This window comes from Musa acuminata, chromosome BXJ1-6 (genome assembly GCF_036884655.1).
Source record: "Musa acuminata AAA Group cultivar baxijiao chromosome BXJ1-6, Cavendish_Baxijiao_AAA, whole genome shotgun sequence".
NCBI classification, from domain to species: Eukaryota; Viridiplantae; Streptophyta; class Magnoliopsida; order Zingiberales; family Musaceae; genus Musa; species Musa acuminata.
Window position 1 is genome coordinate 5,672,108 of NC_088332.1, and position 13,381 is coordinate 5,685,488.

The 13,381-nt window shown below is 39.6% G+C and overlaps 3 protein-coding genes across 4 annotated transcripts; all 3 read right to left on the reverse strand.

The window, feature by feature from the left end:
* Positions 1-3,423: 3,423 nt before the first annotated feature.
* LOC135675823 (uncharacterized protein At2g34160-like) lies at positions 3,424-6,018 on the reverse strand. 2 transcript variants are annotated; one of them, XM_065186386.1, is made up of 5 exons: positions 5,828-6,018; positions 5,512-5,560; positions 4,064-4,126; positions 3,907-3,997; positions 3,424-3,843 (listed from the first exon to the last, which is right to left on the reverse strand). In XM_065186386.1, the coding sequence occupies exons 1-4, from the start codon at positions 5,942-5,944 to the stop codon at positions 3,945-3,947; spliced, it is 282 nt and encodes a 93-aa protein (XP_065042458.1). In that variant the 5' UTR covers positions 5,945-6,018; the 3' UTR covers positions 3,424-3,843; positions 3,907-3,944. The 2 variants fall into 2 exon arrangements, with proteins under 2 accessions (XP_065042458.1, XP_065042459.1); XM_065186387.1 differs by having other exon boundaries at positions 3,575-3,843; positions 3,907-3,942; positions 5,828-6,017.
* A 287-nt stretch (positions 6,019-6,305) lies between these two features.
* LOC108953073 (transcription factor HY5-like) lies at positions 6,306-9,046 on the reverse strand. The gene is made up of 4 exons (XM_018827308.2): positions 8,834-9,046; positions 8,373-8,556; positions 8,109-8,265; positions 6,306-6,579 (listed from the first exon to the last, which is right to left on the reverse strand). Exons 1-4 carry the CDS (start codon positions 8,916-8,918, stop codon positions 6,514-6,516), a joined length of 492 nt encoding a protein of 163 aa, XP_018682853.2. The 5' UTR covers positions 8,919-9,046; the 3' UTR covers positions 6,306-6,513.
* Positions 9,047-10,508: 1,462 nt separating this feature from the next.
* Positions 10,509-11,925, reverse strand: LOC103987018 (uncharacterized). The gene is made up of 4 exons (XM_009405195.3): positions 11,821-11,925; positions 11,286-11,688; positions 10,938-11,008; positions 10,509-10,843 (listed from the first exon to the last, which is right to left on the reverse strand). Exons 2-4 carry the CDS (start codon positions 11,675-11,677, stop codon positions 10,830-10,832), a joined length of 477 nt encoding a protein of 158 aa, XP_009403470.2. The 5' UTR covers positions 11,678-11,688; positions 11,821-11,925; the 3' UTR covers positions 10,509-10,829.
* Between the last annotated feature and the right edge of the window lie 1,456 nt (positions 11,926-13,381).

Below are 13,381 nucleotides of genomic sequence, written 5' to 3' on the forward strand. Positions count from 1 at the left end.
GAGGTTATTATTATTATTATTATTATTATTATTATTATTATTATTATTATTATTATTATTTTGACATGCAATTATTGTTGGCATGAGACTTGACGGGGTAAATGGACCATTAGGAATTGTAATTGATAATAAGATAAAAAAATTTTAATTTTGAGAAATTTTTAAAAAAGTGTCTTTATTTTCAAAAAAGTGTGTAGGTTTTTTCTTTTTAATGATAACAACATATCAATCCGGTCTTGATAGCGATGGGTCTGATGGGGGTCAAGGAGATGGCGGTAGTCCTTACGCAAGCTTGGTTAGATGGAGCAAGAGGGGGAGAGGCGGTGGCAGAGGATGCGGCAATGCACTGCGAATGACAAAAGGGTAAAATAAACTTTTCACTAAAATATTTAAAAATTAAGATACTCCTCACAAATTTCTCAAAACTTGTATGAGAGAGCCACCACACGTGTTTTTCGTTACCGATGAGCCCACGGGATCAAGTTCGCCTCCCAGGTCGAAACATCTACTTAGAATTTGCAGATGAATCGAATTATGGAGCTCTTTCCCTACCTTGATTCATATGCATTTCCCTTCATCGATAACTTCATAGATTCTTTAGAGATTGATAGTGTGTTCATCGATAACTTCAGAGATTCTTTAGAGATTGATAGGGTGGCAAAAAAGAGAGAAATTCTTTAGAGATTGATAGTGTGTTCATCGATAACTTCAGAGATTCTTTAGAGATTGATAGGGTGGCAAAAAAGAGAAAGAGAAAATAAAGCTTTCTTCTTTTTTTTGTCATTTATGATGAGAAAGACAATCATAAGTTTTTTTCTTGTTATTTATGATGAGAAAGAGAAGAGAAAATAAAGCTTTCTTTTTATCATTTATGGTGAGAAAAACAATCACTAACTTCCTTCTTGTCATTTACGATGAGAAAGATAGGGCGACAAGAAAGAGAGAAGAGAAAATAAAACTTTCTTCTTATCATTTATGGCGACAAAGACAATCACTAGCTTCCTTCTTGTCATTTATGGTGAGAAAGACAATCACAAGCTTCACAAGAAAAATAGAGATTCTTTATAGATTGATAGGGTGATAAGAAAGAGGAAAGAGAAAATAAAACTTTCTTCTTATTATTTATGGCAAGAAAGACAATCACTAACTTCCTTCTTGTCATTTATGGTGAGAAAAAGACAATCACAAACTTCCTTGATGAGAAAGATAGAGATTATTTAAAAAGACTAATAGGGTGACAAGAAAGAGGAAAGAGAATATAAAGCTTTCTTCTATCATTTGTTGCGTGAAAAATAATCACTAGCTTCTTTCTTGTCATTTATGATGAGAAAGACAATCACAAGCTTCCTTCTCAACGAGAAATACAATTAATAAGCTTCCTTGTTGTTTATAACGAGAAAGACAATCATAAGCTTTCTTCTCGTTGTTTATGACTAGAAAGATAATCGTAAGCTTCCTTCTTCTTGCTATTTATGACGAAAAAGATATTTGCAAGCTTCCTTCGTATCCTTTACAGCCATGTATAGAAACTGACCTCTAACATAGAAAAAGAGGGACTTCCTTGAACTATTGATGCTCACACTCTTATACCTTGGGTTACTAACTTGAGTGTCGAAGGGACTAGGTCAGAAAACCTCTCTTGACATCGATCTTCATACAAGTGGCACCTCGAGAGCTCAACGTTCTCATCTCAGATAATCTTATGCATCTGGATCTGAATCACATCAAGCTGACTAAGACATTAACGATATTTTTTTCCTAATATTTTGGTGCTAGAAAGAGGGCATGATATCATAAAAATGTCTACCTACCAACCCTCTAATGCTTAAGCGAGAAGGGCCCATCGTCGAACCATAGTATTTTCATTCGGGGGGCGCAATAGCCATCCTTTTCGTGCATAGACGTATTTATCTCGGCACAAATACTAATGAAATATTGGCATTCATTCAATGACCTAGGGTCGACCTGGAGTCACCTGCTTGTCCCCGTTGGGACATTTCTAAACCTCACCCAACAAGTGCAAATACTAATAAGTATAATGCAAGCTATTATTCTGCTCTTGCCTCAACTCACTCAACAAGCAATGCCACCGCCTCAACCACCGCCAACAGCTTAATCGACATTGACACTAAAGCTCGTCGAGGTTCCCCCACCTGACACAATGCCAATATCTCAAAAGCGTTGAGGCCTGTCGAGCAAGCATCTTATTCCCTAACTGTGGAATTCAATGGACCAACATACCACCATCTTATGCCACCTGAATCCTAAACCCAATCTATAGATTTGATAAATGATTCCTTGATAATCCAACTACGATAAATGGACAAACGTAGAGGAAATGCATTGAGAATTCTAACAATCCAGAGAAGAAGGGTCGGCTAACCCCACCTCAGGATGATCGCTATTCACCAATGACATCCAAGAAGAGTCGATCCCAACCAACTTTCGTCTCCAATTATTGAAGGCCTTCGATGGTAATACCAACCCGTTATATGGCACCTCGGATGTCCTAGATATCGTTACATTAATTTCGTCTCCAATTTTTTTGTCTTGCCATTTATGGCAAGAAGGACAATCACTAGCTTAAATGACGAGAAAGACAATTTCAATCTTCCTTCCCAACGTTTATGGCGAGAAAGGCAAATCATAAGATTTTTTCATACCATTTACAATAGGTATAAAAACTTACCTCTAACATAGAAAAAGAGAGACTTCCTTGAATTATTGATACCCACACTTTTATACTTCAGGTTATTAACTTAGAACATCAAATGGACTAAGTCGAGAAACCTCTCTTAGACCTCGATCTTCATGTAAATGACATCTCAAGAGCTAAGTGTTCTCACTTCGAAAACACCTTGAACAATCTTATGCATCTGGGTCCGAATCATATCAGGCTGACTAAGACGTCAATGATATTTTTCGTTAAGATACAAGTAAGAAATGAGTTGGTTCGATTATATGTGCAATTTCTACTAAACAACAAACAAGAATACGAATGACCAGAGATCCGAAGATCGCATGCTTTCTTAAAGAAAGAGACGTGATCCGACGAGCTCTGGGAGGAGAGGGAACAACTCAAAACCTTGAAGTCTTTCGAGACGAGAGAAAGAGGGCGAGAGGGTAGAGACTGAAGTGGAATGGGGAGAGTTTGAGAAAGCTATCATCAATATAGATTGGGAGATCGAGATCAAAGGCGGGAGGGAAGAAGGCCATAAAAATCGAGGGGCGGATCACATTGCGTCGAGTCGAGACGGATACTTCTCGTGTCGATTGTGAACCGATGCATTAGGGACCACATTTCTCTGACCCGAGATGCCTGAGACCGCACCCTGGTTGAACCCATGTGCCCTGTGACTTATTGATTGTGATGTACTCTGCAACATCCCCTGCTACTGATCTAAAAAACAGAAGAAAAAAAAATACCAGAAGTAATTTCTTCAATTAATTATGATAAGAGACATATTAGTCTTTATCACCAATGTGAATGACAAAATTATGTCTTCCAAATAAGCAAAACACACTCCTAATTTCGATCTATCCACCATGGGCCATACCAGAATCAATGATTTGGGATTTAGGACTGTGTATATTGATTTGAATTCGATGCATGAAAAAGATTACCCATGTAAGAAGCTGCAATGCTCAGCCAACGGAAGCTTACTAGCCTAGAAATCTTCATGTTGGTGCTCTTCAATTCAAAGGAATAACAAAACTTTGGAATTCATTCTTTCAGCTCTGCTCCTCACCATCTCTGCCATCTTTCTCCACCACTGCTACTGCTGCTGCCGCCGCAGCCATCAACTCATCGAATTTTTCCATCTTCCCCAACAATATCTCAATCTGGGCATGGAAACACACATCAGAAACTATTACAATTTGTGTTATTGTTCAGTCAAATTGTACCTTTGCTTTCTGCATTAGCCATCCCGTTGATTCATCCTTCACATCAAAGGTAGATGTTGTAATCTCTGGATATTTTTTATTGAAAGAACAACTAGACACCAACTATGTCAAATATATAATTCAAAGGGTAATAAGATAAACTAGTGGTATATCTTACTCTTCTCAACAGCAAGACCATTGTTTTTGAGAATTTCTGCCATGGTGACTACAGTTGCAATGGCTGAAGAAACAATTGAAAAGAAGTGATCAGTATGAATGCAGTTTAAAAAAACTATAACAAGATTTGTAGGCTGTGTATGTGTGTGTGTGTCAGACAACCAGGAATTATGAATCTTTAAGCACATTTGCACAGCTAAAAACAAAATTTTATCAACTTAGCAACAACATATTCCACAATATTGATGCTACATGTAGTGTGAAAGATACTAATTTTACCACAAAAAAGTTAGGGTAAAAGAACCATCAATCAACAAAAACAAGACCGGATGCAAGATGTGAAATTCTGTACTAGCTTTTTGCTCACTTTCCACTACCTGAAGCTTTTAATCGGTCCAAATAACATAGGCATTCCACAAGCTCCCTAATTAATGTGAACATTCAAATCAAGGTTTTAAGTTTCAGGTACCCAACCAGCATTGGTCATTGGCTGGAACAGCATAGGTCTGGTATATCTCATACCATATGTTCTTTGCTTTTACTTGATTATATTTCTTTATACATTTTAATATCAATCATGCATCTGCCCGCGAAGGCACCTGAATATCTCACATGCCCTATCTGGTACATTTTATCCCTATTCCATTGCACCCTTTAGAACATTGTATATGCAAGTACATACATTTAATAAAACAGGACAAGATAAGAATGAAATCAATAAGAAAATAACTGAGTTGCAAAAGCATGCAGAAAACACTACGACTTCACTTTTATTCTCTTTGTCGTATACAACAACAGACATATTATATGGTGTAAAGGTTAAGAATAGTATAACAAAGTGAGCACAAAAATATAATCAAGCATAGAAGCATTAAAGAAAAAAAGAAGTACCAGAAATAATGAGATTAAAATCAATAAACAGGTCTAACATTTTAACCAAAGTTGTAAAGCAAAGAAAAAACACAACTTCAACTGATTTACACAGCGATGAGTTGATCAAAGTTAAGTACAGATGTTGAATGAACAGGCAGAGAAAAGTGATCCTAGATGAAACGGAAAAGCAAAATCAATAGAAAATTTGTGTAATGATCTAGTTGCCCAAAATCAAATTGAATGAAGAGACTCGATAAGTTGACATCCACAAACGAAGTGAGGTCTTACGAATGCTTTCAGAAAGAACAGTATGTTCTCGAAGACAATGCAAACCAATAACCATAGAACTGATAAAACAGAATCATTGAAGACAAGATAACAAGAGAATGACAAGAAAATTCAGAATTTGTGGAGCACTTTGGCTTACTTTTGTGTCAAATATGGCATTCTTATACTTATGCCAGTTCGACAAATGATTGCAACCATCAAGAAAAATCATCAAGACAATGACGAAAATATATAGACTTGAACGGTTGTTATATAGCATGATCGAGTGGGGAAGAAAAGAAATCATACCCATTCCAAGAGCCGAAAGCTCCACTTCACTGTGCTGCTGCATGTATCTCTGCAACCAATAGTGCAATAGCGTTACAAGACATACAACGAATAAATCATACATGGAACATACAAGCACATGAAGCAAACACCACAACGTCCGAGCCCCAATCGCGGATTAAAGAGCAATGGATATAACTTGGAACCCAAGATTGTTAAGTCGATGAATTTTACCCCAAGAAAGGGGAAATTAAAGCTAGAAAAGCAAACAAATTTCTTCTCGCCAAGCCACCACATCAACCAAACAATATCGATGACAGCACTGGGCGTTCCGTACCTTGGCGAGATTGACGTAGAAGAAGAGTGGCTTCTTGGTGTTCGAGACATCGATGCGGTTCTTCTTCTGGGAATCGGCGGCGACGCTCAGATTGTCAACGCCGTCCGCGATCTCCATTGATGCGCGCTTCGCCTGCGAACAGAGAGACGATTCGAAACAACCCCAACCCTAACCCGCAACCCCAAAAGAACAGCACGCGAAACGGCGTTCGGAACACCAGAGGCGTCAAGTAATCGGATTCGGATCCATTCCACCTAAACTCCGGTACCGTATGTAGTAGAGACACCATCTGTTCGTAGAGGCAAATGGAATCGGATTTGGATTTGTTCCACCTAAATCCAACCCGATTTTGAAAAATAATAAAGGGTGAAACATTTATCTTTTGATGTGTTACTGAACCCAAATCACTGATACAAATAATTAGTAGAAGTAAATGATGTTTTTGCTCATCCAATTAATGACATGAAGATCTTCATGATGAGAATAAAAAACTCATCCAACAAATTAAATTCAGATGGAAAGAGTACACAAGCTGTTCCTTGACACAAAAACCCACAACATTTCAATCATAAATGTCTTTCTTTTTCTTTCATGGACCCTTTCACCAGGGTCACTATGAGATTACAACAGACTTGTTGGTGTGAGATCTCAATATCCAAAGAAAGTGTGGTGTTTAGAACAATTCTCTACCTGCCTTCCTCAGTGGCACCAATATTAGATCCTTTCCTACAAACAGTAGTGTTTTTCAGGATCTGCAGGAGAAATAGAAGTTGTCAGATAAGTTTTCATTTCCTGAATTAAAATGTCTTCAAGCAAAGTAACATAAATCCCAGACAACAAACTCATGAATAGCTTACAAACACTACTAAGCATCAGAGAAGCATGAAGTGGAGTGTAAATTGGCAAACATCCACTACACATCCAAAGAAATTGAAGGCCCAGTGGCAGAGTGTTGTTTCCAAAACAGAAATTAGGTGTCATTGTTAGAGAGAGTCATGAATGAGGCTTCACAAAGCCAGACAATTTGGCAAAGATTAGCCTTATGTCATACAAGATGTAAGCTGGATTACTGTCCCTGCCAAATCAGGCAGGTTGCCCGAATCACGAGGAATATGTAAAGATGTCCTCATGGATAAGAAGAAAAAAAAAAGTCCACCATACACCATCATAATCTTTCCTGCTCTTTTATTCCTATAAATATATATACACACACAACAACAACGAAACAATAATAAATGGTTTTGGTATATGACAAGAAGTTGTAGCAAGATGAGAACAGTTTGGTTCTTAAAAAGACATCTTTTTGTGTACTCAAACCAGTGGAGGAAGATTCAAAATCTTTCGAGTTCTAAAACTATAGATGATAATATCTCATTCGATTCCTTTATTACACATATTTTACCCTATTTAAGCCTATGTTTATACTTTTAGTTACTTTTGTAATCTAAAAAATTATAAGATTTCATTTGAATTTATTGTCCTTCGACGTATTTGTGTATGATCACTGTATATGATGCCCCCTCTGCGCATACTTTGTGGCTTTATCCCTACTCAAACTGTAGAAACTCAATATCTACATTCAGTTTTACAAATATGGTCATTAACTTCAGAAACATATATCACGACAGTCGCAAACTAATAGCTTTAGGGAAGCAAAACTCTAGATTCAGGAAGGCATCCTAATGAATTTCATATATTATAAAAGAAAATTTATGAAAAGTAGATGATAGGAAGCATTACAAGAAAACACCTATAAAATACATAACCACTATGAACTACTGACAGTAAAAAATTAACACATTATGTCCAAAGATTCCCTAATGAAAAGACTGGTCCCTTGAAATCTCATCCGAAAATTTTGGTTTTGAAATTCTGATACTAAAATAGTCACTTTCATCCAAATTCTACCCTCCAAATCCCTCCTCCATTCAATTCCAAACATATTTAGTGTTATAAATTTTTTAGATTTGAGAAAATCCCCTCCAAATTCCACCTTCTAAATCCCACCCTCTAGGATTTCACTCTCCAAACTTTAAGATCTAAGCTCCAATGGAGCCACAAAACTGTCAAATCCTAGGATTCCCAATCCTGCATGAAATCCTCAAGTCCCCCAAAAAACAAATATCCAATCATTACCTGGAATTTGGATAAGTTTCATTGAATAATTTGGATCTATACTAAAAAAAAACTTCTGACAAATTCTAGGATTTCAAATCCTCGTACAATGATGGAGTGTCAACGTTTGTAACTGTGACCATGACAAGGAGTGAATAAGACGTACTTGTCTCAGCATGTTGTTCTCATTCTGCAACGTGGACAACCTCTCCTCCAGTTCTGTGTTCCTGGCCTCCAAATCCTTCGCCTTGGTCTCCAAATCATTCAGGTAAGTTTTCTTCCTCTCCCTTGCTTGCTGAGCTGACACTCGATTCCTCAGCAACCTTTCGTGGAAAAAGGCCACATCAAAAGCAGTCAAACGGGCTATCACGTCAATAGATCCTTTCCGAAATATCCAAATGGAGGGCAGAAGAGGAAACATGTTCCAAACCTCTTCAGCCGAGTGTGCTCCTTGTCGGCGGGGCGCCTTCCTCTCCGCCGCGGGACGGGCTGGGCGGCGGACTGGGCCCGGTCCGGAGCAGCCATCGAAGTGGCCTCCCGGCCGGAGGTCGACGGGCCGGGCGGCTCGAATCCGAAATCCGGAACTCTCCTGATCTCCTCGTCGCTCTCCAGTCCTAAATCGGAGCCATAAACACCCCATTTCACCGACATCCTCGCATGAAGAGATTAAAAATCCAAAACGCATCTCGAAACTCGAATTAAGATACAGTGAAACTCCCTCATTTGCCATAAAGCAGTAATATCGACGAAGCAAAAGCAACAAATTGGCACATTGATCAAATTAAACGAGAAAAATCAATATTTTGAGAAAGAAAAACAAGATTGTCAAGCAAAATAATGGATCAAACAAGTTATATCAGGACAAATCAGGCAATAAAAGATGAGACATGCCTTCTTTGACTTCCATCTGAGGCGGGGGGCTAGAGGACCTCTCGCTGCTCGAATGAAGGGAGCTGGTCGCCTGATCCTGCAGCATCCTCCTCGTCGTCGGTGAAGAAGAAGAAGAAGAAGAAGAAGAAGAAGAAGAAGAGGAAGGAGGTTGCTTCGAGTACTCGGCTTCACTTCTACGGTTCGAGGAAGAGCGGGGAAGGAGACCGAGCGAAGAACATCAAGGTGGGGGTTCGGGATCCAGAGATGCGCTTCGTACCGTCCGATCATAACGCATCGAACGGTGTCAAGCTAGTGAGCGTGGACGGAGGAGGAGCCGGAAACCGGGTGGGAATCCAAAGGAGCGGAGAAGGCGAGCGTGGAGGCTTTTGAACCGTTGGATGAGTAGCTGATCCGGTTGCTGATGGTTCCACTCCTTTTGACTATAATAAAGGGAGCAGATGTCTTTTTTGCTTGTGATAGTACTCATTGAAGGTTTTGAGATATATTTCTTTTAATTTTTCTTATAGAATTTTTTTTTTATCAGATAAATATCTCCCACTATATCCATTTTAGAATTCAGGACAAGACAAGATAATCACTATCATGAATGATGATGCTGATCCAGGGGATGAAATCCATTTGAATTCAAGTATAAATGGTTTATGTAGCAAAAAGAACAGAGTCTTTCATGACTTGGATTATGGATTGTAGATAGCTTAGACTAATTAAAACAAATATTTATTGAGTCTGTGACACAATCTTCTTACCTGAGGTGAGGACAATGTGATCACCTTGACACACTCATAGGCCCTTTGATCAACTGTGGTTACTTGACAACTATCAAATTCTTTTACTTCTATCACTTGCATGAATATTAAGAACTTTGATCAGCTGCAATGAAGTCTTGCAGTGAGCCTTGCCATCAGAAGCTTCAGACTTTAAGTTTGTTTAGTTTGCATCAACTCAACTTCAGTTTCTATATATTTATTGGATTTTTCTCATCAGAGAATGGTTAGCTCTCTGCATCTATATGCACTTGGAAGTATTCTGGGTAAGCACAGAGGAGAGACACTAATTCTTCTCCATTAGAATGCATGTAAGCCAAGAACAGAGCATGTAGAATAGATGCATTGTTTACAGATCCTCCAGATGAACAGAAGATAGTAATTGTGTCCAAGATATGTCTTCAAAAGTGCAAGTAATGGAGGTGCTAAGTAACAAAAGAGAGCAGGGAAAAGAGTGCTGCTAAAAGTGCAAGTAATGGAGGTGCTAAGAAATAAATAATTGGAGGTGCCATGGACTTTTGACCAGATCTATTTCTTAGCTGACATGCCACAGCTCATCTTAGGGAACCTTAGTTAGTAAAGCTGGCTCAAAAGCTAAAGAGAATCCAATGCGATTTAAAGAGGATAGATTTTGGCTACAAATGTATAAGCATGGTAAAAATGGCAGAACAGCATTACTGCTGTTATTGTTTTTTGTTAAGGTCTTCTTCTTATCTCTCCATCATGTATCTATCTCTTTCCAGATTCATCCTTTATCAGATGACAATGGTGCTTTTATATGCTTTAGATTAAAACTTCCAATCCTTGGACCACCTTCATTATGAGTCAGAGAACATATCCCACCAATGGAGATGACAGAGTCGAACAGAAAAGATTTTGTGCTAGAATATATATATATCTTTCATTCATAATAAGATAGAAAGGGACTTCCTATTACCTATTTCAAAGATCACCATCCTGTCTTACAAGAAGCGAGGAAGCCCTTTTCCAACAAGACTCACCAAGACACTTATCCAAGTAGAAGAGGTGCAGCAACAAACTTCTGAAGTATGAGAAGGATGAAGGACACAGGACATCAAAAGAAAAAGGAAAGACACTCAACATAGAACATGGGCTTTAAAGCCAAAGGCAGAAAAATAAGTCTGAGAGGTGGCAAAACTAGTACTACAACTTGAGATTACTATTGTATCATAAGCTCTCGTTCATCTCTTTTGGTCATCTTCATCTTCTCCTTAGACTTCGGTGCCTGCCATGAGGGGCCAAAGATGATCTCAGTTGGTGGTGTCATCAGGAATTAAGTTCAGAGCAAAGTGTGATTAGTGCAGTGGCGGATGGGTTACCGGAATCCCTCGGTGCGTTGCAGCGGAAGCATTCCATCCTACTGGCGAAGTTGTGTTCATTGCAGCCCGACCTGTAAAGATGCAAGTAGAGATACTAAGACCGTTTTGTTTGGTTCTATCAGCATAAATAATGTGCCGATCATGCGGCAGTTTATGGTGCTAATGATGTAGACCAGACTCTAGTAAAAGGCTTGTTCATGAGAGGTAATAGTATCGCTTACAGATAGAGACATGCCATTTGGACTTCATGCCAAAGAAGTAGAGTTTCTTGGTCTAATCTATCGCCTTGTGTTTCTTACTGCTGCTCTGAATCAAACAATGAAAAGGAGAGGGGGACGTGAAAGACACCTGTTGCAGATCCAGTCGCCGGACTTCCACCCGGCGCGCCCACCGCCACCGCCACCGCCACCGACACCGCCGAAGCCGTAGCCCCGGGAGCGTGGTATGTCGCCGTCGAAGCCACCGCCGCCGCCGACCGCGGAGTCTTCCTTCAGGGCACAACACTTGAAGCAGCTGGAGCGGCTGGCGAAGTTGTGGGCACCGCAGGAGCAGTACCAGTCACCCGGCCGGACGTCGGAGCCAGTGAAGCTGAAGGAGGACCCGCCGCGGCCGCCGAAGCTGGCGTACTCGGAGCGGTCGCTGCTCGGCCTCGGGTCGCCGCACCGCTGGCACGAGTCACGGCGGCTGAAGTTAAGGTGCTGGCAGGACCTGCAGGTCCAGTCTCCCGGCTTCCTGTTCATCTTGCCGACTCCTACGCTCCAAGATAGCCAACAGAGACAGATCAAGAACTCATTTTAAGGATAAGAATCGACAAACATTGCAATCATGGAGACACCTCCATTAGAGAAGAGAGAAGGTACAGCGGTGGTGGTGGAAGGCTTACCCTGACTCAGGAGAAGCGAGTGAGTGCCGTATGTGATGTCGGCTTGGTCTAAGATTGCGAGGTGGGGGGTGGCCTTTTATACTTGCATGTCGGGCTCAATAATTGAGAATCTAAATGGGGTGTGGAGGCCCGGCGATGTTCCCACTTTTCTTTTCACTGCCACTTCTTGAACACTGCAATCACAGGAAGAATAAGAAGCATCAGAAGAAATAAAAATAAACCCCCTAAAAGAAAAAGAAGAAGATAAAAGAGCACTGTGAGGGATGCCAAAAGACCAGTAAAACATGGATTACTCAGCAGCATCTTTCAAGACATGCACATATCTTTGTTCAAAGACATGAGATAGATCTCAATTATTATGGACAAAATAATGCCTGCTAACTATGGCTTCCTGTTGTGCAGCAATCTTTAAGATAGACATGAAGAGTACTGCTGCAGCATTATCTTATCAACCCATTTACATGCTGCTACTGTTCCATCAAATATATATATATATATATATATATATATATATATATATATATATATCTATACTTAATGATTTATTATCTTCCTTTGTCATATCAGATGTACAAAATAGGGAAAGTAAGAAGAGAAGGATAAAACAAAAGGATAGTTATGGATGGCTTTATCTTTTTACTCATAGTTGAGAGAGACTGAAGGAATTTTTGAAGAGGGAGAAAGCATCCTTTCAATGTTTTTCATGCACCAGTTAGGGATTTCGATAAAGAAAGTGGTCTCGGAGGAAGGTCTTGACCATCTTTTCACTTGCTTCGTGTCCCTCAGCTTCTGTTTCCCTTGATTGTTATTTTGCTATCCAAGTTCAACCTCCCTTTTCTTTTTCCTGACCCCCACCCCTCTCTCTCTCTCTCTCTCTCCCCCCTTTGGTGTGGTGTGGTGTGGTGTGGTGTGTTATATGTATGAGTGGTTCTGCTTTTGCTTTTGCTTCCCCCTACTTTCTCATGGAGTTAAGTGAAGAGGAGCCTCAAAACCATAGGATAATATGTCCTTCCTTGTGTTGGGTGAAGTTAAAGGGCAGTGGTGAACTGTGAAAAGAAAGCAAAGTGATTGTGGGCTGATTCCATTCTCCTAGGGAAATGCTTCCATGCAATGACCACGACCAAGAATCCACCAGGGATCTTGATGTCACAACTTTGCCTTTTGGAGGCAAGTGAACACTATACTGCTGTCCTGTAGGGTTCTCCCCTACCTCATTGGACTGCACATATCTTTATCTTTCTTTTATTGCAACCTATTTGCACATCAAAAGGTGTATACACAGAATGTACTTAGACATGGGTATGATTCGGTTGATGCATTCTAGTTGGGTCTAACATTCATATTAAAACTGTAACTCACGTAAACCAGCAGAAGCCGTAGTCAACACAGGTTTTTGAGGATAGGCTATGATGCTATATGAGATTACTTTTCAAAAAGTTATTCTTTATTTATCTTTTGAAAACTTAGTGTTTGTCAACTAGATGTGATAATATTTCGACCTAATTATCCTATTTGGAATAAGAGATAATTTCTTTCAAAGTAAATATATATATATATATAT